Source organism: Lepidochelys kempii, chromosome 23, assembly GCF_965140265.1.
Source record: "Lepidochelys kempii isolate rLepKem1 chromosome 23, rLepKem1.hap2, whole genome shotgun sequence".
In the NCBI taxonomy this organism is placed as follows: domain Eukaryota; kingdom Metazoa; phylum Chordata; order Testudines; family Cheloniidae; genus Lepidochelys; species Lepidochelys kempii.
This window is the reverse complement of record NC_133278.1, coordinates 15,450,317-15,478,305: the sequence shown is the minus strand read 5'-3', so window position 1 is coordinate 15,478,305 and position 27,989 is coordinate 15,450,317. Positions and strand designations below refer to the sequence as shown.

The following is a 27,989-nucleotide window of genomic DNA, read 5'->3' as shown; positions in this document are numbered from 1 at the left end:
CGGCCCACCTGATGATCACTTTAGATAGGCTATTACCAGCAGGACAGTGGGTGGGAGGAGGTATTGGTTCCTATTCTCTGTGTGTATAAAGCCTGCTGCAGTTTCCACGGCATGCATCGGATGAAGCGAGCTGTAGCTCAGGAAAGCTCATGCTCTAATAAAGTGGTTCGTCTCTAAGGTGCCCCAAGTCCTCCTAGACCTTCTATGCGGCTTTGCGGAGGACAAGATGGCGTTCTGCGAGCCGCACTACAAACTCCCATGATCCCTTGGGAGAGACTCGGCACCAGGCAAGATGGCGACCCTAGGGCTCACTGCAGCCTGGGAGCTGGGCACTGCAACTCCCATGAGGCCATATGCCGCCCTGCGAGATGCACCGGACAACATGGTGGAGAAGGGGGCTGCCCGTCTCGCTCGGGCTGTCGGGAGTCGTAGTCCGAGCTCTCCCGCGCCCTCCGTGGTAACGGGGCTCCCCTAGCGGAGATGACTACAACTCCCATGAGCCCGCGCGCAGGCGGCCCGGACAACATGGCGGGAGGGCGCCGCTCTTCCCGCAGGGCCTGCCGGAACTTGTAGTCCAGATCCCTCCCACTCGTCCATGGGTTCTAAGGGGCGCACCCCGAGGGAGTAAACTACAACTCCCGACGTGCCCCGCGGCCGGGCGGGGGAGGCGCTGGCAGGGAGGCGGAGAAGGAGAAGAAAGCTACAACATGGCGGCCACGGCCGCCCCAAAGCTCTGGGCGCTGTGAGGGGGGGGGGCGGGGACGAGCCCAGGAGCCAGCCCCCGACGAGGGGAGGGGGGGTCCAGCCCCCCCTCGCCCTGACCCCTAAGTGGGGCCCACCGCGATGGGGGTCCAGGGCTTCCAGGAGTTCGTGGAGAAGCGCTGCCCGGGTGCTGTGGTGCCCGTCGACCTGCTCAAGCTGGCCCGGGCGGCGGGGGTCCGCGGGGGGCCCCCCTACTGCAGCCTGGCCGGCTACCTCCAGCCGTTGCCCGGGCCCTACCCGCTGCCTCTCGCGACCCACTCCCAGCATGCTCCGGGGCTGGCGTCGGTAGCTCATACCCAGCATGCTCCGGGGTTGGCAACGGTGGCGGCCCACTCCCAGCATGCTCCGGGGCTGGTGGCCCACTCCCAGCATGCTCCGGGGCTGGCGACGGTGGCGGCCCACTCCCAGCATGCTCTGGGGCTGGCGGCCCACTCCCAGCATGCTCCGGGGCTGGCGACGGTGGCGGCCCACTCCCAGCATGCTCCGGGGCTGGCGGCCCACTCCCAGCATGCTCCGGGGCTGGCGACGGTGGCAGCCCACTCCCAGCATGCTCCGGGGCTGGCGACGGTGGCGGCCCACTCCCAGCATGCTCCGGGGCTGGCGGCCCACTCCCAGCATGCTCCGGGGCTGGCGACGGTGGCGGCCCACTCCCAGCATGCTCCGGGGCTAACATCGGCCTGCCCGGCCCGGCTGCTGGTGGACGCGGACTCGGCCCTGCAGCGGCTGTATGGCGGCTACCAGACAGACTGGGTGTGCGGTGGCCAGTGGAACGCCATGGTGGGCTACCTGGCGGCCCTGTCCCAGGCCTGCCTCTACCAGGGTGGGCTGGAGCTGGCAGTCATCTTCAACGGCGGGCTGGGCAAGGAGCGGCTGCCCGAGTGGGGCCGCAAGGCCCAGGCCGAGCGGCAGACAGCCCAGCTGATCGCTGGCCACGTGGGCAACAAGGGCACACCGCCGCCCCGCGCCTGGTTCCTGCCCCCTGCCTGCCTGGGGCACTGTGTCCGCCTGGCCATGATCCGCTTCCGGGTCAAGGTAGGAGAGGGCGGCTGCGCACCTTCCCCCCATGTCTGTGCATCCAACACCTCTGCTTGGCGCCCTACGACTGTGCCTACTCACGCGTGCCCCTTGCCCTTCAACCTATGGCCCCTTCTGCCCTGCATGAGCCCCACTCCCTGCGGTTTGAGCCGTAACCCTAACTTCTCTGCTGCCTCCGTACTCCCTTCAGCCTCCTTCCCCTGCACTTTGTCGTTCTCTTTCGTCTCCTCTCCCAACCGGCTGGGCCACCTGGCTGTGTGATTGTTCCTCAGAGGTGGCTGCATCCCAGCACTGGGCAAGCCCTCCCTATGTGGGGTTGTGTGCAGCTGTTCCCCAGCTGCCACTGCACCTCAGTGTTGGGCAAGCCCTCTCTATGTGGCGTTATATGTGGCTTTTCCCCAGGTGCCCTGCCCCAGAGGTGGCTGCATCTCAGTGCTGGGTGACTCGTATTCATTGTGTCTGTTGGATTTCTCTCTCTCCATCATCAGCAGTGGTTCTTTTTTGACCTTTAATGTGGGCTCCTGGTACCCAAGTGCTGGATGTGGTAAAAACAGCTCGATAAGAAAGGGTACTTACAGGGCTAGCTGCATCGTCCGCCCTCGAGCTGTGGTGCCAGGGGAACACTCTGTGCCAGACAAAGTGGAGAAATAGGACGGGGGTCGTGGGGGAGAAGCAACTGAATGGGAGCTCCCGGTGCAAGGCCGGGGCTGAAAGGGCTAAGGCCCTCCTGGGAGGTATAAACCGGGGAATCTCGAGGTGGAGCAGAGAGGTGATTTCACCCTGGATTCAGCCCTGGTGCGACTGTTGCTGGGATCCCGTGTCCAGTTCTGGTGTCTGGAATTCAAGGAGGCTGTTGATCAGTTGAAGAGGGGCCGGAGAAGAGCCAGGAGAACGATTTAAAGGGTTAGAAAACGGGCCTGAGAGAGACACCAGGAGCTCGATCTATTGAAGTCCACAAAGGGGAGGTGAAGGGGTGACGTGATCCCAGTCTCTAAACACCTCTGGGGGGACCAAACATTTACTAATGGGCTCACCAGTCTAGTAGTGGAAGCTTGAACACAAGCTCGTGGCTGGAAATTGAAGCTAAACAAATCCTGCCTGGAAATCAGGTGTTGATTTTGAACAGGGAGGGGCCCATTTCCCGGGGGACGTGTGGATTCTCCATTGAACTCAAGGACGTACCATGGCCTGTGTGTAAAGCGGTGCCTGGGTTGGAGGGCATCTCTGGTTGACACGATATGGCCAGCGCCCTGGAGCAGCCCGCGTGTTGGCAGTGTGGGGCTGGGCAACCCTGCTTTAATTAAAAGGAGGGAAGGAGCAGCCAGCAGTAGGGTTGTGGAATCATGCCAGCATCGCAATCAAAGGGAGGTGGGGGACAAGCAAGTGACGGTGACGCTTCGAGGACAGGAAGCCGGAGCAGTTCTGGGTGGAGCTGCTTGTCCCATGCCCGAGTATAGCTCTGCCTCTGGATATGGGATGTGATCCACTCCCATGCCTCAGGGCTTCACCATCTGAGGTCAGGAAGGAAGGTTCCATCTCTCCCCAATGCAGAACTGTAGTTTTTCTGCCCTACTCGGAAGCATCAGAGATCGGCTGCAGCTAGAGGCGTCGTGGGCCAGCGAGCCAGACCCCTCTGTCTAGTTTCCTGGTGGTGGGGGGTTGGGCCCCCTGGTCCAGGGTCGCCCAATGTGGAGTTGGCCTGATTAGCTCTGCCCCTGCCCTGGCTGATGGCTGGTACTGAGTCCCTGAGCCCTCAGGCAGAACCATGGGTTGCGCTGACGGGGAGAGAGAAACCCAGCAAAGCCCTGCCGCCTTCCTCCGCTCATTCCTCCGAGCCCAGAGATGGCACCTGCCAGTTGCACCCCCCAGCGTGCTGCGGTGTTCCCTCCTTCCTTCCTTCCTTCCTCTGCAGGGGGCTCTGTCCCCCACTCCTTCCCCCATACAGGGTCCCCCCTTCCCTCTCTACAGCGGGTGGCCCTGTGTGTGCCCCATTCCCTCCTCCCCCTATACCAGGGCCCTCCATTTCTCCCTCCCCCATAGCAGGGCCCCTCATATCCCCATCTCTATGGCGGGAGGCTCTGTTTGGGCCCCATTCCTTCCCTTGTCTCACCACCACCGAGTGTGACGGTCTTCTCCCGCCCGCAGGTCTTCCAGAGCCTGGAGGACCATCACCTTGAGGTGGTGTCCTTCTTCCGGGAGCGTGGCTTCCACGGGCTGCTGGCCCACGACTCGGAGTTCGCCCTGGCCAGCCTGCCCTGCTACTTCAGCGCCCATGCCTTGAAGCTGAGCTGGAACGGCAAGAGCCTCACCACCAATCAGTTCCTCATGCACCAGGTGGCCAAGCAGCTGGGCCTGAAGGTCTCCAGCTTCCCCATCTTCGCCGCCCTGCTGGGTAGGGGCAGCCAGGCAAACAGCTGGGGCCTGTGTGGGGCAGGCACACAGAGCTGAGGGGGGGAGGGGGCAGCAGGGACCTCCCCCCCCGCAGGCTCAGCCCCTCCAGCCGGGGTCTGTATGTATGACACGCCCTGGGCTCAGCCCCTCTAGCTGGGGGACGGACACACAGGTCCCTCTGGGAGAGGGAGTCCGTGCCTGGGATCGAGGGGTCCGTGGCGCTGGCTAAGCCGCGCTCTGGGGAGTCTGGGAAGCAGCCCTGTTCCTCCTGCCTGGGGGAGCCACTCCCCACCCCACCACCATAGAGAGACGGCTCGAGCGACTGGCGGCGAGGGCAGTCTCTCTAGCCGGGTCTCTGTGGCGTGGGGGAGGTGCTCTGGGGTCGGGGAGCACACGAGGGGCTGGGGGACCGCTCTGGGCAGGGTCTTGGTGCTCTTTGGAGGACACCTGCTGGGGTGGGGGAGATTTGGGGACCTCTCTAGGCAGCATCTCTATGGTAAAGTACCACCCTCTAGGCAAGCACTCTGTGGTCAGTGAGCACGTGGGGGGGAATTGGGAACTACTCTCTAGGCAAGGCCTTTGCTGACCATTCTAGCCAGGAATTCTATGGTTGAAACATGTTGGGGGAGGAGGGGCTACTCTCTGGGCAGGGTCTCTATGGTCAGGGAGGACATGAGGGGCTGGGGACCACCCTAGTCAGGGTCTCTATGATCAGAATGGCAGCTTAGAGACTAACCAATTTATTTGAGCATAAGCTTTCGTGAGCTACAGCTCACTTCATTGGATGCATCCTGTGGAAAGTGTAGAAGATCTTTTTATACACACAAAGCATGAAAAAAATACCTCCTCCTACCCCACTCTCCTGCTGGTAATAGCTTATCTAAAGTGATCACTCTCCTTACAATGTGTATGATAATCAAGGTGGGCCATTTCCAGCACAAATCCAGGGTTTAACAAGAATGTTGGGGGGGAGGGGGGCTAGGAAAAAACAAGGGGAAATAGGTTACCTTGCATAATGACTTAGCCACTCCCAGTCTCTATTCAAGCCTAAATTAATTGTATCCAATTTGCAAATGAATTCCAATTCAACAGTCTCTCGCTGGAGTCTGGATTTGAAGTTTTTTTGTTGTAATATTGCAACAAAACCCCTCCAACGCATTATTAAGGATCTACAATCTATCCTGAAGGATGACCCAACACTCTCACAAATCTTGGGAGACAGGCCAGTCCTTGCCTACAGACAGCCCCCCAACCTGAAGCAAATACTCACCAGCAACCACATACCACACAACAGAACCACTAACCCAGGAACCTATCCTTGCAACAAAGCCCATTGCCAACTGTGCCCACATATCTATTCAGGGGACACCGTCACAGGGCCTAATAACATCAGCCACACGATCAGAGGCTCGTTCACCTGCACATCCACCAATGTGATATGTCATCGTGTGCCAGCAATGTCCCTCTGCCATGTACATTGGTCAAACTGGACAGTTTCTACAGAAAAGAATAAATGGACACAAATCAGATGTCAAGAATTATAACATTCATAAACCAGTCGGAGAACACTTCAATCTCTCTGGTCACGCGATTACAGACATGAAAGTTGCGATATTACAACAAAAAAACTTCAAATCCAGACTCCAGCGAGAGACTGTTGAATTGGAATTCATTTGCAAATTGGATACAATTAACTTAGGCTTAGATAGAGACTGGGAGTGGCTAAGTCATTATGCAAGGTAACCTGGTAACCTATTTCCCCTTGTTTTTTCCTGCCCCCCCCTCGCCCCCCCACAGACGTTTTTGTTAAACCCTGGATTTGTGCTGGAAATGGCCCACCTTGATTGTCATACACATTGTAAGAAGAGTGATCACTTTAGATAAGCTATTACCAGCAAGAGAGTGAGGTGGGGGGAGGTATTTTTTCATGCTTTGTGTGTATAAAAAGATCTTCTACACTTTCCACAGTAAGCATCTGATGAAGTGAGCTGTAGCTCACGAAAGCTCATGTTCAAATAAATTGGTTAGTCTCTAAGGTGCCACAAGTACTCCTTTTCTTTTTGCGAATACAGACTAACACGGCTGTTACTCTGAAACCTATGATCAGAATGGAGCTGTGCGGGGGTTGGAATTGCATGAAGAAAGGGGATCACTCAGAGGGGATCCCAAGAGAAAGAGGGGGTACATTTATGCAAATGACAGCGCCTAGTCATCTAATAGTCAAATCAGGGCTGCCTCATTTGCATAAAAGCTCCAGTTTTCTGGCCTTCTGGCCTGAATCCTCCTCCAATCAGAAGGGTCTGTGACAGCCTCCCCTTTTCTCTTTGGGGCGGGGTGGGGGCACCAAATCCTTTTGGGGTGCGGTAACCAGGGACTGTGTTATTCTTGCCTCCCCCAGGTAACCACATCCTCCCGGACGAGGACCTGGCTGCTTTCCACTGGAGCTTGCTGGGGCCAGACCACCCACTGGCATCGCTCAAGGTAGCCTCACGGCCGCTGGCTCCACCCCACAGCAGCCTGGTAGGGCTGGAACGAGCTTGGCCTTGTGGATAGGCATTGTGGGTTGGAGCAGAGGGGACTGAGCCAGGATTCCTGGACCTAGGAGGGGAGTGGGGTCTAATGGTTAGAGCAGAGGAGGCTGGGAGCCATTGTAGGGAAGAATCTCTGTAGTTAGGAAACACATAGTTAGGCTGTGGACTCTGGGCAGGTGTCTATGATCGGGGAGCACACAAGGGGCCTGGGGACTCTCTGGGCAGGTGTCTGTGATCGGGGAGCACACGAGGGGCCTGGGGACTCTCTGGGCAGGTGTCTGTGATCGGGGAGCACACGAGGGGCCTGGGGACTCTCTGGGCAGGTGTCTGTGATCGGGGAGCACACGAGGGGCCTGGGGACTCTCTGGGCAGGTGTCTGTGATCGGGGAGCACACGAGGGGGCTGGGGACTCTCTGGGCAGGTGTCTATGATCGGGGAGCACACGAGGGGGCTGGGGACTCTCTGGGCAGGTGTCTGTGATCGTGGAGCACGTGGGGGACTGTGGACTCTCTGGCCAGGTCTCTATGGTCGGGGAGCACATGGGGTGCTGGGGACTCTCTGGGCAGGCTTTCTGGTCTGTGGTTGGGGATCACATGGGGGGTGATGGAGGGTGGGGTTTCCAGCCCGGCTGCCCATGGGGTGCCAGATGCTGAGCACTGTCTGTGTCTCCCTCCGTGCCCAGGTCCGAGCCCACCAGCTGGTGTTGCCCCCCTGCGACGTGGTGATCAAGGCTGTCTCGGAGTATGTCAGCGCCATCAAAGACCCCTACAACCTGGATGGCGTGGGGAGAGATGTCTTCAAACACTCTCAGGTGAGCTGGGAGGGGCCTGGCTTGTTGACTGGAGCTGCTGATCTGGTCCCCTGGCGTGCCGTGAGACCCCTCTAACCGAGATCGGGGGGACCCTGGTGTGCCCTGGGCCGTGAGACCCCTCCAGCCAAGATCGGGGGCCCCTGGCGTGCCGTGAGACCACTCTGAGCAAGATCGGGGTCCCCGGCACACTGGCTTCTGCCCCATCTCTTTTGGGGTCTGACTCCCAAGCCCCACTGGGCTAACACTGCAGTCCTGTGTCGCTCTGTAGCGTCAGACGGGGCAGAGCAGCTCCTGCTTTTTGAGAGGGTGGGTTCGATTGCCGGGGTGGGGCTTAATGACACAGCCCCCAGTTCCCCAGCCAGTCTCCTGTCTGCTTTGCTCCCCCAGTCCAGGACGGAGGATAAGATCGAGCGCTTCAAGAAAGCCGTGAACTATTATTCGGTGACTGCCAAGATGCCACCGGCTCCTGTGGGCCCATCCTCGTTTGTACGTGAGTATCTGGCAGGGGCTGTTCCCCACAGCGCCCCCTGCTGGGAGAGGCTGGGGCTGGAGTAGCTGGGAGCCCCCCACACAGCCAGCACCCTGACCTGCTCTCCACAGCGCCTCCTGCTCTAACCACTAGCCCCCACTCCCCTGCCAGAACCAGGCAGAGAACCCAGGAGTGCTGGCTGCCCCCACTAACCGCTAGGCCCCACTCCCCTCCCAGAGCCAGGCAGAGAACCCAGGAGTCCTGGCCGCCCCCCGCTAACCCCCACTCCCCTCCCAGAGCGAGGCAGAGAACCCAGGAGTCCTGGCCGCCCCCCGCTAACCGCTAGGCCCCACTCCCCTCCCAGAGCCCGGCAGAGAACCCAGGAGTCCTGGCCGCCCCCCCCCCCCCCGCTAACCCCCACTCCCCTCCCAGAGCGAGGCAGAGAACCCAGGAGTCCTGGCTGTCCCCGCTAACCACTAGGCCCCGCTCCCCTCCGCATGCTGAGCTGGTTTTGACGCCAATGCCAGCCCCGCTCTGTGTCTCAGTGCCAGGCTATGGATCCAACCACTTCGGAGGAGCAGCCCCTGCACAGCACAGCCCGGTGGGATCCCTCCCCATGGGGAAGCCGATGGTACGTTCCAGTCCGGGGTGGGGAATGGGACTGGGGTCTCTGGAGTCAGTGGGTTGAAGTGGGGGTGGGCCAGGCTGGGAGTCAGGACTCCTGGGTTCTCTCCCCCACTCTGGGAGGGGAGCGGGGTCTGGTGGTTCGAGCGAGGGGAGAGGGGGTTGGAGCCAGTATGCCTGGGTTCTCCTCACTCTATCAGGGGAGTGGGGTCTGCCACTTTTTGCTCACCTCTTTCTCTTTCTCTGGCTCCCTCCCCAGTTCCCCCACCACCTGGGGCCAAAGATGCAGTACCAGCCGCCGGCCCCTCCCTCCTCCTCCTCCTCGGCCGCCTCCTTCCCCCCGGGCCCCAGTGCCAGCCTCCTCTTCTCCCCACACCCGCTCGGAGACGTGCCCCCCTTTAACGAGGACCCCATCCTGAAGGGCGGCGAGTTCAACAGCTGGCCCAGCGCCTACGACGCCAAGTTCCCCCACCACCACCGGGGCCCCAAGCCCTCCCCTTCCTCCGGGCCAGCCTCCTCCCCCTCCTCCTCCTCCGATGGCGAAGAGCACAACGGGGGCAGTGCCAAGTGAGTGCAGGCTAGTGGTTAGAGCCAGGTCAGCAGGAGCCAGGACTCCTGGGTTCTCTCCCCAGCTCTGGGAGGGGAGTAGGGTCTAGGGGTTGTCTCAGGGGGGCTGGGATCCAGGACACCTGTGTTCTTTCCCTGGCTCTGGGAGGGGAGTGGGGTCTGGTGGTTAGAGCAGGGGGAGTGGGAAGCCAGGCTGGGTTGTCTTCCTGGCTCTGAGAGGGGCGTGACTCACCACCTTCCCCGTGTCTCCTCCCCAGCCACGTCTCCGAGGTGCTGCAGCCCAAGTCTGGCTGGGAGGGGCCCGGTGCCGAGAAGCTGAGCCGGGGCTGGGGGCAGGTGGGGGGCTCCGGCGACACCGACGGGCCCCTGGCTGGGCCTGAGCCCTCCATCCCCTCGCTGCTTTCCATGGCCACCCGCAACCACATGGACATAACCACCCCCCCGTTGCCCCCTGTCGCCCCTGAGGTCTTGCGGGTGGCTGAGCACCGGCACCGACGCGGCCTCATGTACCCCTCCATCTACCATGTTCTTACCAAGGTGAGCCTGGCACCAGGACTTCTGGGTTCTCCACCTGGCTCTGGGAGGGGAATGGGGGCTGGGGGTGCTGGGAGCCAGGACTCCTGAGTTCTCAGTCCCTCTCCTGACGTTCCGGTGTAGGGCGAGATCAAGCTCCCAGTGTGCATCGAGGATGAGTGTAATACTGAGTTGCCTCCAGCTGCCATCCTCTTCCGCGGCGCCCGCCAGCATATCTACGGGGTGCTGTTTGGCGTGGCTGAGAACCAGCGCCGGGTGGAGCGCCTGGCCATCCGCCGCCGCATCCCCACAGAAGGTAGGGGCCCCCGTGGCAGAGAGCTGTAGCCTCCGGACCCCTGGGTTCCATCCCCAGCTCTGAGAGAGGAGGGGTCTAGTGGTTAGAGCAGTGGGGGCTGGGAGCCAGGACTCCTGGGTTCTTTCCCCAGCTCTGAGAGGGGAGTGGAGTCTGGTGGTTGGCAGGGGGGACTGGGAACCAGGATTCCTGGGTTCTCTTCTTGGTGCTGGGAGGGGAGTGGGGTCTAGTGGGTTGGAGCAGGGAGCCAGGACTCCTGGGTTCTTTCCCCGGCTCTGAGAGGGGAGTGGGGTTCAGTGGTTGGGAGGGGCTGGGAGCCAGGACTCCTGGGTTCTCTCCCCAGCCAGGAGAACCTGAACCCTTCCCCCTCTCATTGCCTCTCAGTGCCGCCTGTGATCATCAAGGAGTGGGCGGCGTACAAGGGGAAGTCCCCGCAGACGCCAGAGCTGGTCTCGGCCCTGGCCTTCCGCGAGTGGACCTGCCCCAACCTGCGGAAGCTGTGGCTGGGGAAGGCGGTGGAGGACAAGAACCGGCGCATGAGGGCCTTCCTGGCCTGCCTGCGGGCCGACACGCCCGGCATGTTGAACCCCGCCAACGTACCCACGCACCTGCTGCTGATGTGCTGCGTGCTACGGTGAGCGGGGGCAGGGCGGGATGTGTGGGGTGACAAGCGACACAACCAGGCCCCCACTCTCACCACTAGACCCCACTCCCCTCCCAAAGCCAGGGAGAGAACCCAGGAGTCCTGGCTCCCAGCCCCCTTGCTCTAACCACCAGCCCCCCTTCCCTTAGCCAGGGCGAGCTGCTCCGTGTGGGCATGCCAGGCCTGGCCGGGTTCACGATCTCTCTTCCGTTTGCAGTTACATGATCCAGTGGCCCGGAGGGAGGATCCTTCATAGGCACGAGCTGGACGTGTTCCTGGCTCAGGCGGTTTCTTCTCAGCTCTACGAGCCGGATCATCTGCAGGAGCTGAAGGTAGGGGGCCGCCGCAACGTTCCACGGGGCACAAGCAGCCGTGTCTCCTCACTTCTCCAGCCTGGGGTGCATCGCACCCCGCTTCGCTGTGACAACAACTGCTCCTGGCCGGCCCACGCAGCCGCCTGCCTCGGCATCACTGCCTGCTGAGTTAAACCAATGCTCCGGCTGGTCCCTCACCGACTACTCCCAGCCCCATACCTTCCTCTGGACGGTGGGTCTCGTCCTGCCCTGTCTCTCCCGGACATTGCAGGCTCCTCAAAGGAAACTGACCTGCCTGGACCTCATTCTCTCCGGTGGAGGTTCCCAAACATGCTGGGATAGAGAAAAGAATCCAAGAAGCTGATTAACCCCAGGCAGAAAGATTTGAAGTGATGACAGGTGGGGAGACGTGAAAGTCACACTGGGTCCCAAAGAAAATAAAAGGAGAGAAGATACAAACTGGTACCTAACGTAACAAGCTAGGGGAACTTCAAAGCAAAAAGGTTTCTCTCCCTATAAGGAGCCCACTGGCTTGATCTTTCTGCCAGGACCCTGGCCCCAGTTCAGTGATGCTTCATTTGTCTTTCAAATGGGGCTGCTGCCGTGAGTAGAGATGAGGGACGAACATGATTTGGGGTCCTCTGTTTCCATTCGTATACCCCTCTCCCTTCCTTGAGGATTGTCTCTAGCTGGGGCGCAGGCGACAGCCAGTCTGTGGGCTGGGAAACCCCAGCCGTATCTTTGCCAATGTGTAAAGTTCTTGCTCGCACCCTTCTTCCCGCCAAAGATTGGCCTCTTACCCAGGTGATAGTCTGCTTTATTATGCTGTCACCTGGCTGGGCCGTTAGTGTGTCCCTTGTCTCTGAAGAACTGGTTTGTGCCTGCATGTCACGGTGATGTTATACAGTGGAGTCTCATAACTTGCCATACAACATCCATAGAACATACACATATTTTACCAGGACAATAATGTTCAGAAGATTATGAGTTGTCAAATGACACCTCGCAAGGCACGTTTTGTACACAATTTATCTTAGTCTGTAAAAGCGGTGAATATGGAGTACAGTTGGTGACAGCCAGCACTGGTGCTGTTTGGGAGAAAGGTGAATGGGAGCGGGGTGCAGGGTTAGTATAGGGAGTCTAGCAGCCAGGACTCCTGGTTTCTCTCTCTAGCTCTCACCGGAGAATATGCGGGAGTTATTCCTTTACTAGATTAAAAACTGCTGATCTGCTCTGTTCCCCAGCTGCCCACATCTCAACGCCGGGTGAGCCTCCCCATGCAGTGTTCTGTGTGGCTGTTCACCAGCTGCCCTGCCCCAGAAGTGGCTGCACTCCTTCCTAAGTTAAAGTGATGGGAATGGTTCCCTTGCAGATCGAGAAGCTGGATGCCCGGGGCGTGCAACTGGCAGCCCTTTTCATGAGTGGAGTAGATATGGCTCTGTTTGCCAATGACGCCTGTGGGCAGCCGGTGCCCTGGGAACACTGCTGCCCCTGGATCTACTTCGATGGCAAACTCTTCCAGAGCAAGCTCATCAAAGCCACCCGTGACAGGGCTCCCCTCATTGATCTGTGTGACGGACAGGTACGGGGCAGGACACCTGGGTTCTCTCCCTGCCTCTGGGATGGGGGGTGGGGTCTAGTGGGTTAGAGCGGAGGGCCTGGGAGCCAGAACTCCTGGATTCTATCCCCGGTTCAGGGAGAGGAGGGGAGGGAGGGTCTAGTGGGTTAGAGCGGTGGGGCTGGGAGCCAGGACTCCTGGGTTCTGTCCCTGTCTCTGCGGGGGGGAGTGGGGGAGGGGGTTTGAGAGGTTGCGCCTCTTGGTCTGGAAGTACCTGGATGTTCTGACATTGGGGCAGGCTGTGGGGGAGGGGCAGGAATGTGGGGGATGAAGTCAGCTGGATTCATCTCCCCGTGTCCCCAACTTTCCTCCCCAGACGGAGCAGGCGGCCAAAGTGGAGAGGATGAGACAGAGCATCCTGGAGGGCGTGAACTTCAACCGCCAGGCCCCACCCCCTCTGCTCCCACCCCCTCCCTTTGTGCCTGCCATGGCTGCGCCCTTCTATTCGATGCCCCTCTACCCCCGCACCACGGGCTCTGCGCCGCTGCCGCCCCCAGGGAGGAGCAGAGGGTTCACAGGTGAGAGATTGTGAATCCCCTGAGCCGTCTCCCTGCCCCTTTGCTCTGTGGCCTCACTCATCGCAGGGAATTGGTGGCAACGGTGGGATCCCCAGGTGGCTGGATTGTGTGCCCTCTTGAAGGCAGGGGTAGGGGAGGCCTCTTTTCTCCCCCCTCCAGTTGTACATATGTGGAGTGCGGGGAGCTGGTGGGGTGCTCCAGAGCAGTGGGGCTGGGGGGCATCATCCTATTGAGATGCATCGGGGCAGATTCCCTCGGTCAGGGCTATTGGCTCAGGCTCTCTGAAGACTCAGGCAGGGATCGGCTATGCCAAGGGCAGTTCACACCTCTCCCAGTGACCGGCTCAGGCTCATGCGGACCCTGTTTCTGACCTGAAAGATGTTGTTCTGCTACTGTTCCATATCTGCTGGGGCCTGGACATGACCCTAGTGTCACCTGTCACTCATCTCTCCCCCCCCCCCCCCCCGTCTCCGCTTCCCTAGGTCTCCACCCCATCCCGCCTCAGGGGGGCAAGCTGGAGATCGCCGGCATGGTCGTTGGCCAGTGGGCGGGCAGTAAGCCCTCGCGGGGGCGGGGCTCCTTTGGGATGCAGGTGGTGTCTGTCGGGGGGCCAGGCAAGGGGTAAGTATCACAGCACTGCTGAGGGGTGGGCTGGTGTTATGAATTACACCTGGGAGGACACGCACACAACTGCTGCGAATTACACCTGGGAGGACACGCACAGTTCGAATCTAGGCTGAGGCACATAAACAAAATCCACAACTGCAGAGTTCCCAAAAGACATTAAGTTTATTACGCTCGAGCGTGGTGCCCCCCTGCTAGCCAGGAGGGAACCCTGAATACAGATTATACAAAGGTTATATACTTTTTAGCAAAGCATGTTGCCCTCGTGCATCGGAAACCTTAGCCAATAAACAAACCCTTGTCTTATCTACCACCTATCCCTGCTTGGTGCATTCCTCGTGCTATACCAGTATGTTAATTACACAGCATGGTCCTAAAGCCATGCATCAGTAAATAGGATGGGAGGCCTCACATCAAGGCCAAGAGACAGGGAGTTAGAGACTGACAAAAACCAGATACTGGGAGTCAAGGCAGGCTGGAGACAAGGAGGATTTTCACAGGGATTCAGTATCTAAGGATCACTCCTCCTGGTGTATGATGTGCTGGCATTTAAACAATGCTGGGCCCCAAACCAAAATGGAGTCACATGTGCTAACTTTTCCTTAACAGTCCTCCCTTTCTTTTTGTAAGTCAGTAAGCTATATTGGGGCTGAGTAACCGCGCTGCAGGGTTAGCAACTGCCGACCGAACACACTGCAGCATTGTAGGCATACAAAAAATAACCCAAAAACAATAACAGTCAAAAAAAGTAAATACAAAATACGCCGTCCCCAAGTCCCCACATCCAGTAGCCATGAGGTGAGCCAGTCCCAGACCTCCTGGAATCCGGCTTTCGTAGTGTCGAGGCTGATGTGGTGGAATAGGCTGCCTGTTGCTTGAGGACGTGGATGTCAGTTTCCACCCTATGGTGCTGATTTACAAATACACAACAGCTTGAGTTGACCAGAGCACAAACCCTGCCCTGATTTGCAAGGAGATAATCCAGGGCTAGGCGGTTTTGCAATGTAGTTTGGGATAGCTGGGTGACTTCAATTTGAAGAGCATCTGCAGTAGCATTTGCCATTAGTTCCAAAGCAGCTGAAATGTTAACTATAGCTTTTTCCAGCTCACTTACTCCCAACCATGGCAGAAACCAACGCACAAAGGAGTGAAAGCCTTTGGGCTGTTGAGAAAGGGGGTTTAAAGGAATACTTCGTCAGTCCCGCCATACTAGATTGCGGATCTCTCTCCGGGTCAGGGTCTGGTGTACTGTCACGGTGGGTACTGTAGCCCCTAAGGTACATGGACCACACCATCCTGCTGGGAGAACCTTATAGGCTGTGTGATTACATAACCAATTCCAGCCAGACCCCTCGGGGACTGGCCACGGGGTTCTGGAGTAGGTAGAGGGGCCTCCCGCACCAGAGCTGATTTGGGTGGTGTCCTTGCACCCTACAAAATTCCCTATAAAAACTGTATTTTCTATGCCCTTACGTCGTGACACACATAAAGCATAATTACCCTGGGCCACCATATCAATAGACCATATTTGGATTGTAACATTCCAGTTAAATGTAGTGTTTGCCCATAGCTTAGCTTGGAGTGTTCAATTAAGGGGGATAGGTACCCCTACCAACGGGACCCCCTGACCTAAATATGTGGGGGTATGAATACAAATCCAACACTGCGTTCGATTTACACCCTGTTTGATAGCGCGGGTTAAATTCAAGAAGCTATTGCCCTCCCATCCTTGTACTGGACTTGGGAATAGGAAGAGGAACCCCCCAGGCAAACCATACCAATGTCGGCATCCTCCTTTATACCATACAAAAAACACTACGCCCAATGTAAGTCCAATAAACAGGAACACAAAGAGTCCTGGTGGGCTGTGAAGGTCCCAGTAGCTGGAAAGCTTAGTCCATGGGTTGGTCGTGGTGTTCATTCATGAAGTGGCTCGTCCAATGGCTTGTCAGGGTCAGGTGGGGGTCCCAGTGCCAACTTAACGTAGCTATGATGGAGCCAGGAACCTTTACCTGCAAAGGAGTGGTGGCAGATGGTGGGAGTAATGTTCGTGGCAGTAAGGCGTTTTTGGTATTTATACTTGCCTACCAGCACAGGTTCCAGCCTCTGGAATAAACCCACCCCACCACTTTACTTCACATTCCCAAGAATACATCCCGCAACTTCCTCCCTGCCAATGTACAATGCTCCGTCTTTGCCATCAAGGCCAATTCTCAGTGTCTTTTGCAGTCAGGAATCCTTGGATTTTGGTGGTTTTAGCAGAGCAGGCGTTTCTTCTTTTTTCTTGGAACAGTCATGCTTTTGCATTATACAGGGGCGAGGTTACTAGCACGTCACCCTGCCGTGCTTTGGTTTCTTTAGCAAATACTGAATGCAGGTTAGCTCTGTCAGTGGACAAGGGGAAGGTGACTAGCACTTCACCTTGTTTTTTTTCCTGTTGTCCAAAAGGAGGAAAGAAAAAAAACCCAGGAGGGACAGGCTGATCAGTAGTCGAAGTGAAGTCATCTCGAGGTGGAGGGGTCTTTTTGCAGTAAGAAGCATGGGTCCAAGCAGTCAGTCCTTGGCACTTCACAGTGGTGTTGGTAGTTAGCAGGACTTAATAAGGGCCTTTCCAGCATGGGGCCAGAGTAGTCTTTTGTTGATGGACCTTTATGTAGACCCAGTTACCTGGTTTTAACAAATGGCAGGTTTGCTCAGGATCCTTGGAGCAGGACTTCTTTCACCTGTAAATACAGAGACCTAACACATTTCATTAATGTCTGGCAGTGTGGTGCAGATCTCACAGCTGCTTGGGCACATTCAAGCCCCCCTCTTTCTTGGCTGTTAGCCAAATCCTAGCTGTGAGTAGTGTCCTTGGGCAGGCCAGTGTCTTATCTTTGGACCGAGCCTGCCAGCTACAGCGTTGAATTAGCTTGTCCTCCGTTTTATTTTTTTTTCCCCTTCTTGGCCTTTATTAACCTGCAAAGGAAACTTTCACTTTTTACTTATACACCTTTGTTTAAAAAGGAACACATGTACATTGCCCATTATACAGCACTTAATGTTATTGTTTAATGTATGCCACATACACCCTTTTAGGAAAATGACTTTATTACAGAGCTTTGGAGCAACAAGCCAGGACAAGCACACCCACTTTTGAGGAAGCCGCTTGGTACAACCTCTGGTGTCCAATAGCTTTCCTCCCTCCCCAGCCCTCCGGCTAGAAATGTGAGGTAGCCAGAAGGATTTCATGTATAATATGGGGAGTGGGTTAACCTTTCATGTCCTTGATTCCAAAGACTGTTGATGTGCAAATTTTAACAACAATTTTTTTTAATTAAAAGATCTGGCCAATGAATTTTTTTTTTTTTACTTAAGCAAATGTATTAAACTTTAGTATATATTCAAAGTTGAATAAAACGAGTATCTGCATTTTGATTTAACCCTTCTATTTAGTTTTAAACTAAACTGTCCTATGAAAAATTAAACACAGCAATTCTGGCCACAAGACAAACACCACAAGACAGGACATAGAACACAGAACAGAATTCCTATTGTGCCAGTAAATTTATGAGATGTTGAATTGCTTTTCAGCTGGCATCAGTTTTCTCTGATTTTTTGAAAGACAAAAAAACCCACAGATCTACCCCTTTTGGGCAGTCAGTCATTGCTTAAAATATTTCCTTTTTATGCAAATACCCTTGTTAATTGCAGGCAAAACAGAGGAATTACCCATATTTTCTTGTATTTGTTTTATAGGCAGCCCAGGTTTCAGTGGCCTCTACCTTATTAGTTAGGTAATTTACATTAAAACAAATGCTTTCCGGCTTGCTTTTGGATCCACAGGTTAAAGATTCTTACTCTAAAAAAGGCACAATAAACTTTACCAGACTTTTGATTGCCTTTTACTTTTAACTCCTGCTGTCAAACACACAGCGACCTGAAAAGGAAGACACCACCTATTGTAGCCCCTTGGAGCCTAATAAGATATTTAATTAAGTAGCACTGTATAATTGCATTTCTTTGGAAAAGGGCCCATTTTTTTCCAAAATGGCTGCAAAGAAACCAAGAATTCTTTTTCTTTCCAGTATTTCACAAAGTTCAACTGCTTAATTCTTTCCAGCAACTAAAGAGTTAACTTCTTACTTTCCTTTCTTAAATCACTTGCTTATTTCCCCAAACGACACCCAATTAACTTAGATTTTACCATTTCAAGTATTATTCTGGGATTTACGTTTTCCATTCCTGTAATTATTTACTCCTCTTTTTTCACTATGACCTCCAAGTTTCCAACCTGTTTTCCAATCTCTTTATCTGTTGCCTGCCCGCTTGGGCCGATCCTGTTTTTTTTTCTCTGAACTGTCCCTTCCATGAGCACCAGCTTTGTTTCACTACCATATTAACAAGGAGGGTAGGCTTCTTAACTAGCCCCCAGCACTCCTGGTCTCTTTTCTTAAATATTTTCACTTACAAGGGCTACCCGAGTCCTACCCCCATGAGGCTTGTCACCTGAACAGAAAGCACGGCTAATTGGCAAGCAAGGAGGTGACGGGCATAAGTCAGAAAGCCAAGGGTAAGCTGGAGGAGGGGCAGAAGCAGGCATAGCACAGAGCGGGGTTGGAGACCCCTGAGATGAATAAGAAAAGGAGGAGGAAAGAGGACGTCCTTTCGCATGTGCATAAGCCCAGTTGTCCCATACATACCAATAATCCATCTGGGCTGGAGCTTTGTTTTCCAGCCTTTTCCTAAGTGCTGTTAATTTTTCCCCAGCAAAGGAACCATCTGGTGGCCAGTCAAAAGGTGTTTGAGTTGTTAGTGCTGGCCACTCAATCTTGCACAAGATTACAGCTTTTTTTTTACCTAACCCTTTGGTGCCAGAAATATTCCCCCAATTCTCGAGAATTTCAGCCAAAGGGGTCCCCTTACTTACACTCTGCCCAGAACCCATAATGGGCTACCAAAAGGACACCAAATGTGCCACCTTATCGCCTAAGCGACGGCTCACACACCCCCTCCTCGGAGTTCTCAAAGGTGAACTCACCCTGTGCCGCCTGGAGCTGTCCGAGAGGAGGAATGTAGTCTTGCTTGTTGGGGCGAGCCTGGAGTCCCTTCGTGGTCGCCAAAACTGTTACGAATTACACCTGGTAGGACACGCACACCAATGCTGCGAATTACACCTGGTAGGACATGCACAGTTCGAATCTAGGCTGAGGCACATAAACAAAGTCCACAACTGCAGAGTTCTCAAAAGACACTAAGTTTATTATGCTCGAGCGTGGTGCCCCCCTGCTAGCCAGGAGGGGACCCTGAATACAGATTATACAAAGGTTATATACTTTTTAGCAAAGCATGTTGCCCTCGTGCATCGGAAACCTTAGCCAATAAACAAACCCTTGTCTTATCTACCACCTATCCCTGCTTGGTGCATTCCTCGTGCTATACCAGTATGTTAATTACACAGCATGGTCCTAAAGCCATGCATCAGTAAATAGGATGGGAGGCCTCACATCAAGGCCAAGAGACAGGGAGTTAGAGACTGACAAAAACCAGATACTGGGAGTCAAGGCGGGCTGGAGACAAGGAGGATTTTCACAGGGATTCAGTATCTAAGGATCACTCCTCCTGGTGTGTGATGTGCTGGCATTTAAACAATGGTGGGCCCCAAACCAAAATGGAGTCACATGTGCTAACTTTTCCTTAACACTGGAGAGAGGTTTCGCTGGCTGGGCCAGCATCTTCTCCTTGGGTCATCTCGGCACTGGGCGAGTCATTTGTGTGTGGCGTTCTGTGCAGCTGTTCGCCAGCCACCCCGCCCCAGAGACGGCTGCATCTCCACATTGGGCGAACCATCCCTGTTCTCATGAATTATGCTTAGTATTATTTGTAATTATTAGAACTATTAATGACCATTGTTGTTCATCCTCGTTAACGTCACCATGGTTATTAGGCTTGTTACTTAATTACTCTTATTACGGGGGTGTCAGTGTAACAACCCTGCTGCTAGCTCATCGGTATTATTGTTCTCTGCCCTGTTCCACCCCAGACGCAGTCGAGACGGGTCTGGAAAAATCCCTAAAGGAAACAAGAAACTGAGCAAGCAGGTACATGTTTCTGATTTTCCCTCAGCCCCACTGGTCTGGACCCTCCCCCCAACCAAGGAGAGACCCCAGCCCTTCTCCGTGCCCCCCATCCCCCCACAGCTGGGTTGCTGTCCCCATGCAGTGTTGTGTGCGGCCGTTCCCCAGCTGCCCTGCCCCAGAGCTGGCTGCATCTCAGCACCGGGCATACTGGGATGGGATTCCAGCGGGTGTCCGATTATGTTGCACTTCTCTTCTCCACAGGGCTCATTGGAGGGAGCAGCCAAAGCAGCGGAGTTGCAGAGCGGGCAGTCCCCGTCGCAGGTGAACGGGGAGGAGGATTCGGGGGGCGGTCCCTGCCCCCCAGCCCCATCACAATGTGCCTTAGCCAGAGACGCTGATCCCTGCAATGCCGAGGGCCAGTACTGCGGGCGGCTGGCCCAAGAGGTGGATTGCGGCCCTGACACCAAGCTGCCCCTCCCAGCTCTGCAGAAGGAAGAGTGATGGGGACCTGATTCGGGGATGGGTGGGGCTTTCCGGGGGGGCGGGAGCGGGGCCCGGAGTGTGAAAGCCTCAGGGTACCATGAGGACAGTGGGGTTGGAAAGGCAGCACCCCCGTGCATTGTGGGGGATCGTCCCCTAATTAGAGGGATGATCTCCTACAGCGCCCCAGTGCATTGTGGGAGGATGTGTACCTGTTTCGCTACCCCCGCCTCCTCCTGGCACTGACCCCCCCCATCAGGTCTGCAACATGGCGTATTTTATTATTTTTTTATTTTAATATTTGTGGGGTGGGGAGCTGACGGTTTTTAGGGTTTTTAACGTGTTATACATAGCCCCTGCCCCGGCTCTTGCAGCAGGGGGCAGGGAGAAATGCTGTTAAATAAAGGGGGAGCCGTTAAAAGGAAGCCAGCCAGGATGAATCAAAGCGAGGGGGGAGGGGTGACATTTGGGGGCTCAACCCAGGCTGCTAAGGGGTCGTGGCGCCCCCTGCCCTGCAACACGGTGTGCCCCATATGCCCCGGCACCTGCAGGCAGCTGAGGAGCGCACCAGTCATGCCCCTCGCTGCTCTGGGGGGAGCCCCAAAATGTCACCGGGGGGTGGGGAGGCGGATTTCCCCAATATTTGGTGGGTGCAGACGCCCCCAGCCCATGTTCGTTTTGGGCGGCGCAGAGGTTCATACGTTACCCTGGGGGCGAGTTCGGGGCAGACGTGGTGACGGCGGAAATCTGCCTGGGCTTTGTACAGAAAGAAGAGAGATTATATTTACAGAGACAGATTCTATATAGAAACTACGTATCTCAGGGGGAAAGGGGGAATTCCCTTGTCCCCAGCCGCAGCTCCAGAGCTGTCCACGTCGGACCCAGGGAGGCAGGGGCAGTCGGGGGTCCCTCCAAAACCAGACAGGTCCCCCTTTGCTTCCGCAGAGTCCCCCATCCTGGCTGCAGTTCCCAGCAGGGCTGATCAATGGAGGGTGGAGGAGGGGTTCAGGTTGGTGACCCATGGGGAGGGGTGGGCAGGGATATTGAGGCTGGGGGCTATTAGGGTTTCTGTCCCATGGGAGGGGAGTGCAGGGACTTGGAGGCTCACTGACCGGGGATGTATTGGTGCAGAGGGGGGACCCCTTTAAAGACCCATTAAAATCTGGACCATACAGGGTGGAAAATTTGAAGGTTTTGTGGACTATCCTACCCCCTGCCCCGACTCTAACTTCAGGCGGGGGGCTGGTGGTGAATTCCTATCCTGGCCCCCCAGACGTGTATAAAAACTGGGCAATGCGACTCCACACTTGACCAATCCACGCCCCTGTCGGCACGGGAAGGCTTGAATTCCCCTGTGCTGCGCGTGGCTCGGTGTGGTCCTGCATCCTTCGTTTTCTGAGCACGTCACTTCCCTGGTAGCCCTGGCTGCCGGGCAGAGACGGCCAGGCCGTGGGTATTTGGGGAACAGGGAGGGGTTGGGAAAGAGCCCAGATCTCGATAAAACTTATTTTCCCCTCCCCTCGGGGTTGGGGGGATGGGAGGAAATCTGAACACCCCGTTGTTTGATCGGGGCACTGAACCCTTTTAACCTGACTGATACGCCAGCAAAGACTCCGGAAAACTATCTCCGGACTCTGATTACTTGAGCTTTCGAACTGAGGCCAATTCAGAATCCCAACGCTCAGAAGACGCCTGCCCACCTGAGGCAGCTCATCGGCAGAGCGATCTTCGACGCGCGCCACCACTTGGAGCCGTCACTCTGTAGTTTTTTTTATAACTTTAACCGTGTTTCAAAGTCAGACCTCAGATCAGGCCTCTCTGAATGTCTGGAGACAATCGGCCGTGTCTGCGAATCACGAAGGAGTTAATCTGAAGCATTTGGGGTTGGGAATCTTCAGGGCAGACGCCTGGAGTTGCAATCACTTTTATTGCTGGAATAACCCCCCTTTTTTGGGGGAGGGGAGAGATATGATTTGAAGGACACTCGGCATTTTACAGAACTTATCCCAATTCAGTGCAGCCATTTTTTCTCCTCTGAAATCCGGAAAACGAAACCCTAAATCACAGCCTCCCAAACGGCCTCTGCTAAACTCCCAGGGGGAAATTCTGAATCGCATCTGCCAGTCATTGGGGCTTTGGAAGATTTGTAGTGTTTGCCATCCCAGAGATTTTAAACACGGAGACGCTTTGGGGTGCGGAGTAGAGCTGTGGAAATGATTTGAGAGGCGTAAGCAGCCCACCGTGTTCGGAAGGTCTAGAGGGGACTGTATTCTGCTGGAGAATCTTTGGCAGTCACTGTGCTACAGGGCTCTTCTTTACTCTGGTGGGGAGAGGCTGACTGAAAAGCAAGAGGCAGGAGGCTGAAGGCAGACCAATACAAATTGAAAATAAGGGACCAATTCTTACCCGTCAAGGTAATGAACAGCTGGGCCGAACTCCCAATGGAAGTGGCGCGTTCTCCAGCTCTTGGGGTCTTGCCGTCCAGGCGAGATTAAGTGACATAAACTAAGCTGAAAACACAGAGATAAGCATCCTGCCTGGCAGGGATGAAGCAGTCTTGACTAGATCGGCGGAGAGTCACCTTTTAGATTTACACTGGAAATAAAATTAGGGCAAATCTGAACCTCGGATGGGGATTTGAACTGATCCGAGTTGGGGCTGCTGGCTTGGTTGGCTTTGCAAAAGCCCCTTTCTTGGCACCATTCGGTGGAATCACTGATTCCCCGCACTGGAAATCGCTTGTTCCCTTTGGAAAACCATGGTCAGTTTCTTCGCCTTTTCTGGATCTGCTTTGGGGGCTCAGTTCCCACCCACGCTGCCTTTCCTGATGTTGTGAAGTGCCCTGCAAAGCTGACCGGAGGTAAGAAGTTCCCCTTCTTTCACCGTTGGCGTTCAAGAGGCCTCGACTGCCCCACCTAGCAAGGCACTGTTCAGCTTAGCTTGTCGAAGAACAGCTGAGGAGATGATTTGGGAATCCTGTTGTTGGAGGTTTTTAGGGACAGGTCAGACAAACCCCTGTCAGGGATGGTCTAGGTTTATTTGGTCCTGCCTCTGTGCCGAGAGCTGGACTGGACTACCTCTTGAGGTCCCTTCCGGCCCATGGAGTCATCCTTGCTCCTGGCCTGGAACACCCTGTGTTTCCATGTCCAAGGCCGGAACTCGAGTCTTGTGCAGTGCAGGGCGTTCGGTTTCGCTGAGCCCGAAGATGGCGGTTGGCCTAAAGGAGACTGAGCAGGTGTGAGGGGCTGCAGGGAATCCATTTAGGTGAGACGTGCCCAGATGATGCCAGCAGGCCCAGGCTGCAGTGGAAGATGAAACTTCCCCATTGCCAATCTGTCGATGCTCTGCGCAGCAGCTCCAAGCACCTTATCCAGGGTCCCGTCTCCAGCCGGGACTGGTCCCAGCTGCTTCAGAGAAGGTGGAAAAGCCCCAGACAAACCCATCAAAGCCCAGAGTCATGTGTGTGGGAAATTCCTGTTGGCTGAAGTGTGCGCTTGGCTTGCTGCGGGCGTCGTGTCTGGCAGCCCAGGGCAGTGGAAACCAGTGGACAAAGGCAGGAGGAGAGGTATTTCCTCCCAGTTTCAGCCCCCCAGTGAGCGGTGGAATTGAGAGGACGCACCTCTCTCTCTCTCAGCTGTCAGGCTGGCTGCAGGAGTGACTGGTGAAAGTTGCTGGCCTCGTGTGTCGGAGCTCGGCTCGGCTGGTCGTTCATAAGAGCCTGGGGTATGTTGGAGGCTTTGGGATTGTGCTGCTAAATTTCTCCATGGGTTTTTTTCTGTATCTAGGTGAAACATTTTATGACTAGCATGGAGCCCGTTTCCTCTGCTGGTGTCAATTGGGGATTCCCACAGCTGGGGGCCTGGCCCCATTGACCCAGCGGAGCTATGGCCCATTGATCCCAACTGGGGGTCTGGCCCCATTGACTCCATGGAGCGATGGATGATGGACCCCAGCTGGGGGTCTGGCCTCACTTACTGCAGTGGAGTTACACTCGTGTACCCCAGGTGCGGGTCTGGCCCATTACAGCTCTTTGTGTATTTAATCTGGGCAGCTTTTTCCCTTGTGAGCCGGAGAGGAGTGCGTGGGTTGGACCCTTGGCTTGGCCCCAGTCAGCAGCATCTGAATTAACCCTTCTGCTCCCGGATTACGGCTTTCAACTCTGATCCAGCGAAGCCCCATGGACGAAGCCCACACCGAAGTGGAGTTTTCGGTTTCTTTTTCTTGCTGACTTGAAGCTTTAAAAGAGAACAAAAACCACAAAGAAGTTTGAACCAACCCACCTGCAGTTCTCTTGACTTTTAAGACAGCCAGCTTGCCATGGGCCAGGGTGTGGCTACTGATTTCCTACCTTTGGCCACTAAATCAACCGGCTGATGGTGTAAACTGGCCACTCCGACATTATTCTCCCACTCCTTGTCTGTGTGACTTGTGTTAACTCTCCCGTGGATGTCTCAGTTTTCTCTCTGTGTCCCCTGTTGTGTGTCAGAAACTGGCCCCCGACCACTTTCTCTCGAATTTTCATTCGACCCCCACCCAGGAGAGAGAATTTTCTCACAAATGAGACAAAACCCGTCCTCGGGAATTGTTTGTGGCCGGCTGGGGGAAATTGCTCAGACCATGGGCTGGAATTGAGCCAGGCCAGCCTGGAGGCGAATATAAAGTCTGACGGCACAGCTCCAGCCCCAGCGTCTGAGACTCTGTGCTCAGATTAGCTGGCCTTTCAGCTCTCGCCGCTGCCCCAGCCGCACGAGAGAAGCAACTGGGCAACAAGCGACCCTGGTTTTTCGGTTTTAATCTAGTTAGCGGAATTCAGTAGAGCCAGGTCTGGGCACTAGCTGTTTCCTGATCTGTATTTCTAACTAGGCCTGGTCCCCTTTCTGTTCCCCCGGCCTCCCTGTCTCATGGCATCTTTCTCCCGTTGATTTCTTTTGCTGTTGATTTAATTTAACTTTTTAAAATCAAACCCCATTGCCCTGCCTGCAGGGTAGAAAATCCTTTGGGTTTATACTGCTATTTACGGTTAAGGGTTTTTTTAAATAATTTGTGTTGATGTTAAGAACGTTCCCTCCTCCCCTTTTGAAATAAAATTATTTCAATCTATCCATCTCCATATAATCTATCTATCTAATACACTTTCTATCTGTCTGTCTCCTCACCTGGGGCATACACCTTTTTGACGATAGCCATAGCCCTTGTATGTTGCTACAAGCTTTTCTGGATAGAAACTAATGACTAGTGAGACTTTTTTTAAATCAAACCTCAGAGGTCTCAATTGTATTTTTTTGGTTCTTAAATTGTAAACCAGCGGACTTTCCTTTCCACACTTTGCGCCCCCCCCCATCCTTCAAATAACTCTGAAGCTTCCGGTTTTTGTAACTGTATCTATCCATATATTTTTCTCTCCCCAACTTTTAAAATGCTTTTAGCATAAGAACCTAGGTTTGGGGTTTGTTTGGTTTTTTTTTTTGTTTAAACCTAAAAGTATCTTTCACTGAAATGAGCCGTTGGGTTATTTTCTTCCTTGCGATTTTGTCAATTTACAGTTGTGTGTTATATTTACGAGGGGAAAAAAAGCCAAGTAAGAAATTTCATGGTTTTTGTTGTTAATCTTATCATTTAAATTCTCCCCCACCCCTGTTTTTTTTTAAAGCTACTGACACGTTTATTAGTGGATGGATAAATGTTACCTCTACTTCCCTTGCACCTCAGCCCTATGACTGTAAAAACCCTGTTGTCCTGCTAGCCCCAGATCCCACGACTTGCTCCCTAGTTTATCCATGTAAGTTGGGACGGGTCCCGCTTCGGCAGGAAAAGTGGCAGTGGTGGGGACGCGTGGGAAGGCTGCGTGGCGGAGGTGAAGCCGGCGGGGAGGATGTCTTTGGGAACGTGGTTCGCTTGGGTGGATCTGGGCGCGTGGTATGGTCAGCTGCGACCGTGGAGAGAGACTTACAGTACTTAATAAAAGTCTATTCTTTTAGTAAACCGCAGCTGAGCTGGATTGTTCTTCTGAGCGGCCGCTGAAGGCAGGGGGCTGGGAGCCAGGACTCCTGGGTTCTCTCCCCTGCTCAGGGAGGGCAGTGGGGTCTAGTGGTTAGAGCAGGGGAGGGGCTGGGAGCCAGGACTCCTGGGTTCTCTCCCCTGCTCAGGGAGGGCAGTGGGGTCTAGTGGTTAGAGCAGGGGAGGGGCTGGGAGCCAGGACTCCTGGGTTCTCTCCCCGGCTCTGGGAGGGCAGTGGGTCTAGTGGGTTAGAGCAGGGGAGGGGCTGGGAGCCAGGACTCCTGGGTTCTCTCTCCGGCTCTGGGAGGGCAGTGGGTCTGGTGGGTTAGAGCAGGGGGCCTGGGAGCCAGGACTCCTGGGTTCTCTCCCCGGCTCTGGGAGGGCAGTGGGTCTAGTGGGTTAGAGCTGGGGAGGGGCTGGGAGCCAGGACTCCTGGGTTCTCTCCCTGGCTCTGGGAGGGCAGTGGGGTCTAGTGGTTAGAGCAGGGGAGGGGCTGGGAGTCAGGACTCCTGGGTTCTCTCCCCGGCTCTGGGAGGGCAGTGGGTCTAGTGGTTAGAGCAGGGGAGGGGCTGGGAGCCAGGACTCCTGGGTTCTCTCCCTGGCTCTGGGAGGGCAGTGGGGTCTAGTGGTTAGAGCAGGGGAGGGGCTGGGAGCCAGGACTCCTGGGTTCTCTCCCCTGCTCAGGGAGGGCAGTGGGGTCTAGTGGGTTAGAGCAGGGGAGGGGCTGGGAGCCAGGACTCCTGGGTTCTCTCCCCGGCTCTGGGAGGGCAGTGGGTCTGGTGGGTTAGAGCAGGGGAGGGGCTGGGAGCCAGGACTCCTGGGTTCTCTCCCCGGCTCTGGGAGGGCAGTGGGGTCTGGTGGGTTAGAGCAGGGGAGGGGCTGGGAGCCAGGACTCCTGGGTTCTCTCCCCGGCTCTGGGAGGGCAGTGGGTCTAGTGGGTTAGAGCAGGGGAGGGGCTGGGAGCCAGGACTCCTGGGTTCTCTCTCCGGCTCTGGGAGGGCAGTGGGTCTGGTGGGTTAGAGCAGGGGGCCTGGGAGCCAGGACTCCTGGGTTCTCTCCCCGGCTCTGGGAGGGCAGTGGGTCTAGTGGGTTAGACCGGGGGTGGGCTAGGAGCCAGGACTCCTGGGTTCTCTGGGTGTGACACAAGTGGCCACATGCCACACTCAAGATGGCGACTAGGGCCCACACCTGAGGGTGTGTGGACTGGTGCCACTCCCAAGACGGCGACGACAGCTGCTGGCGTCAGGGCGGCCAGTCCCCCGCTGGGGGCCGGGTCGGACCGAGCCCTGAACCCCCGCGAGCTCACACTTGCCCTAAGTCGGGGCCTGAATGTGCTCTTGCCACTCCCAAGATGGCGTTTTCGTCCTGTTCCCTTCCCAACATGGCCACTTAGCCAGGAACGCTGCCACTTCCAAGATGGCGGCCATGGTCGAATTGTTGGCCAGTCCCAACATGGCTCAGTCTGAAGGCCACTCTCAAGATGGCCAATGTGTCCTGCTGCGTCAGGCCTGCCACTCCGAGGATGGCCGCCGCTCCCTGGCCCGTGAGCGGTGTCACACTCAAGATGGCTGATGGGCCCAGCCGTTTCCCGGGCCAACATGGCTTCCGCACCCAGCCAGGCCACTCCCAAGATGGCCGCGTCGCCCGGCCGTGGCCTGGGCCGCTCCCAAGATGGCGCCGGGGCCCCTCCCCGTGTTTTGAATAAACTTTATTGGGAGGC

At 55.7% G+C, this 27,989-nt stretch overlaps 1 protein-coding gene across 7 annotated transcripts; it reads left to right on the top strand.

Annotated features, from left to right (window-relative positions):
- Window positions 1–663: 663 nt before the first annotated feature.
- FAM120C (family with sequence similarity 120 member C) lies at window positions 664–26,254 on the top strand. 7 transcript variants are annotated; one of them, XM_073321515.1, is made up of 16 exons: window positions 664–1,794; window positions 3,943–4,189; window positions 6,587–6,669; window positions 7,402–7,530; window positions 7,918–8,020; window positions 8,545–8,630; window positions 8,883–9,190; window positions 9,448–9,727; window positions 9,848–10,019; window positions 10,401–10,650; window positions 10,877–10,991; window positions 12,346–12,555; window positions 12,908–13,109; window positions 13,592–13,730; window positions 19,756–19,813; window positions 20,054–26,254. In XM_073321515.1, exons 1-16 carry the CDS (start codon window positions 844–846, stop codon window positions 20,291–20,293), a joined length of 3,573 nt encoding a protein of 1,190 aa, XP_073177616.1. In that variant the 5' UTR covers window positions 664–843; the 3' UTR covers window positions 20,294–26,254. The 7 variants fall into 7 exon arrangements, with proteins under 7 accessions (XP_073177616.1, XP_073177615.1, XP_073177614.1 ...); XM_073321514.1 differs by having other exon boundaries at window positions 8,527–8,630; XM_073321513.1 differs by having other exon boundaries at window positions 6,587–6,708.
- Window positions 26,255–27,989: the final 1,735 nt, after the last annotated feature.

What these genes read in the sequence shown, in the direction of transcription:
- FAM120C (XM_073321512.1), top strand. Translation starts at nt 844, where the DNA reads ATGGGGGTCCAGGGCTTCCAGGAGTTCGTGGAGAAGCGCTGCCCGGGT. An exon ending in CATCTTCGCCGCCCTGCTGG is followed by an intron (nt 4,190 to 6,586) that starts GTAGGGGCAGCC and finishes TGCCTCCCCCAG; the next exon opens with GTAACCACATCCTCCCGGAC. An exon ending in ATGTCTTCAAACACTCTCAG is followed by an intron (nt 7,531 to 7,917) that starts GTGAGCTGGGAG and finishes TTGCTCCCCCAG; the next exon opens with TCCAGGACGGAGGATAAGAT.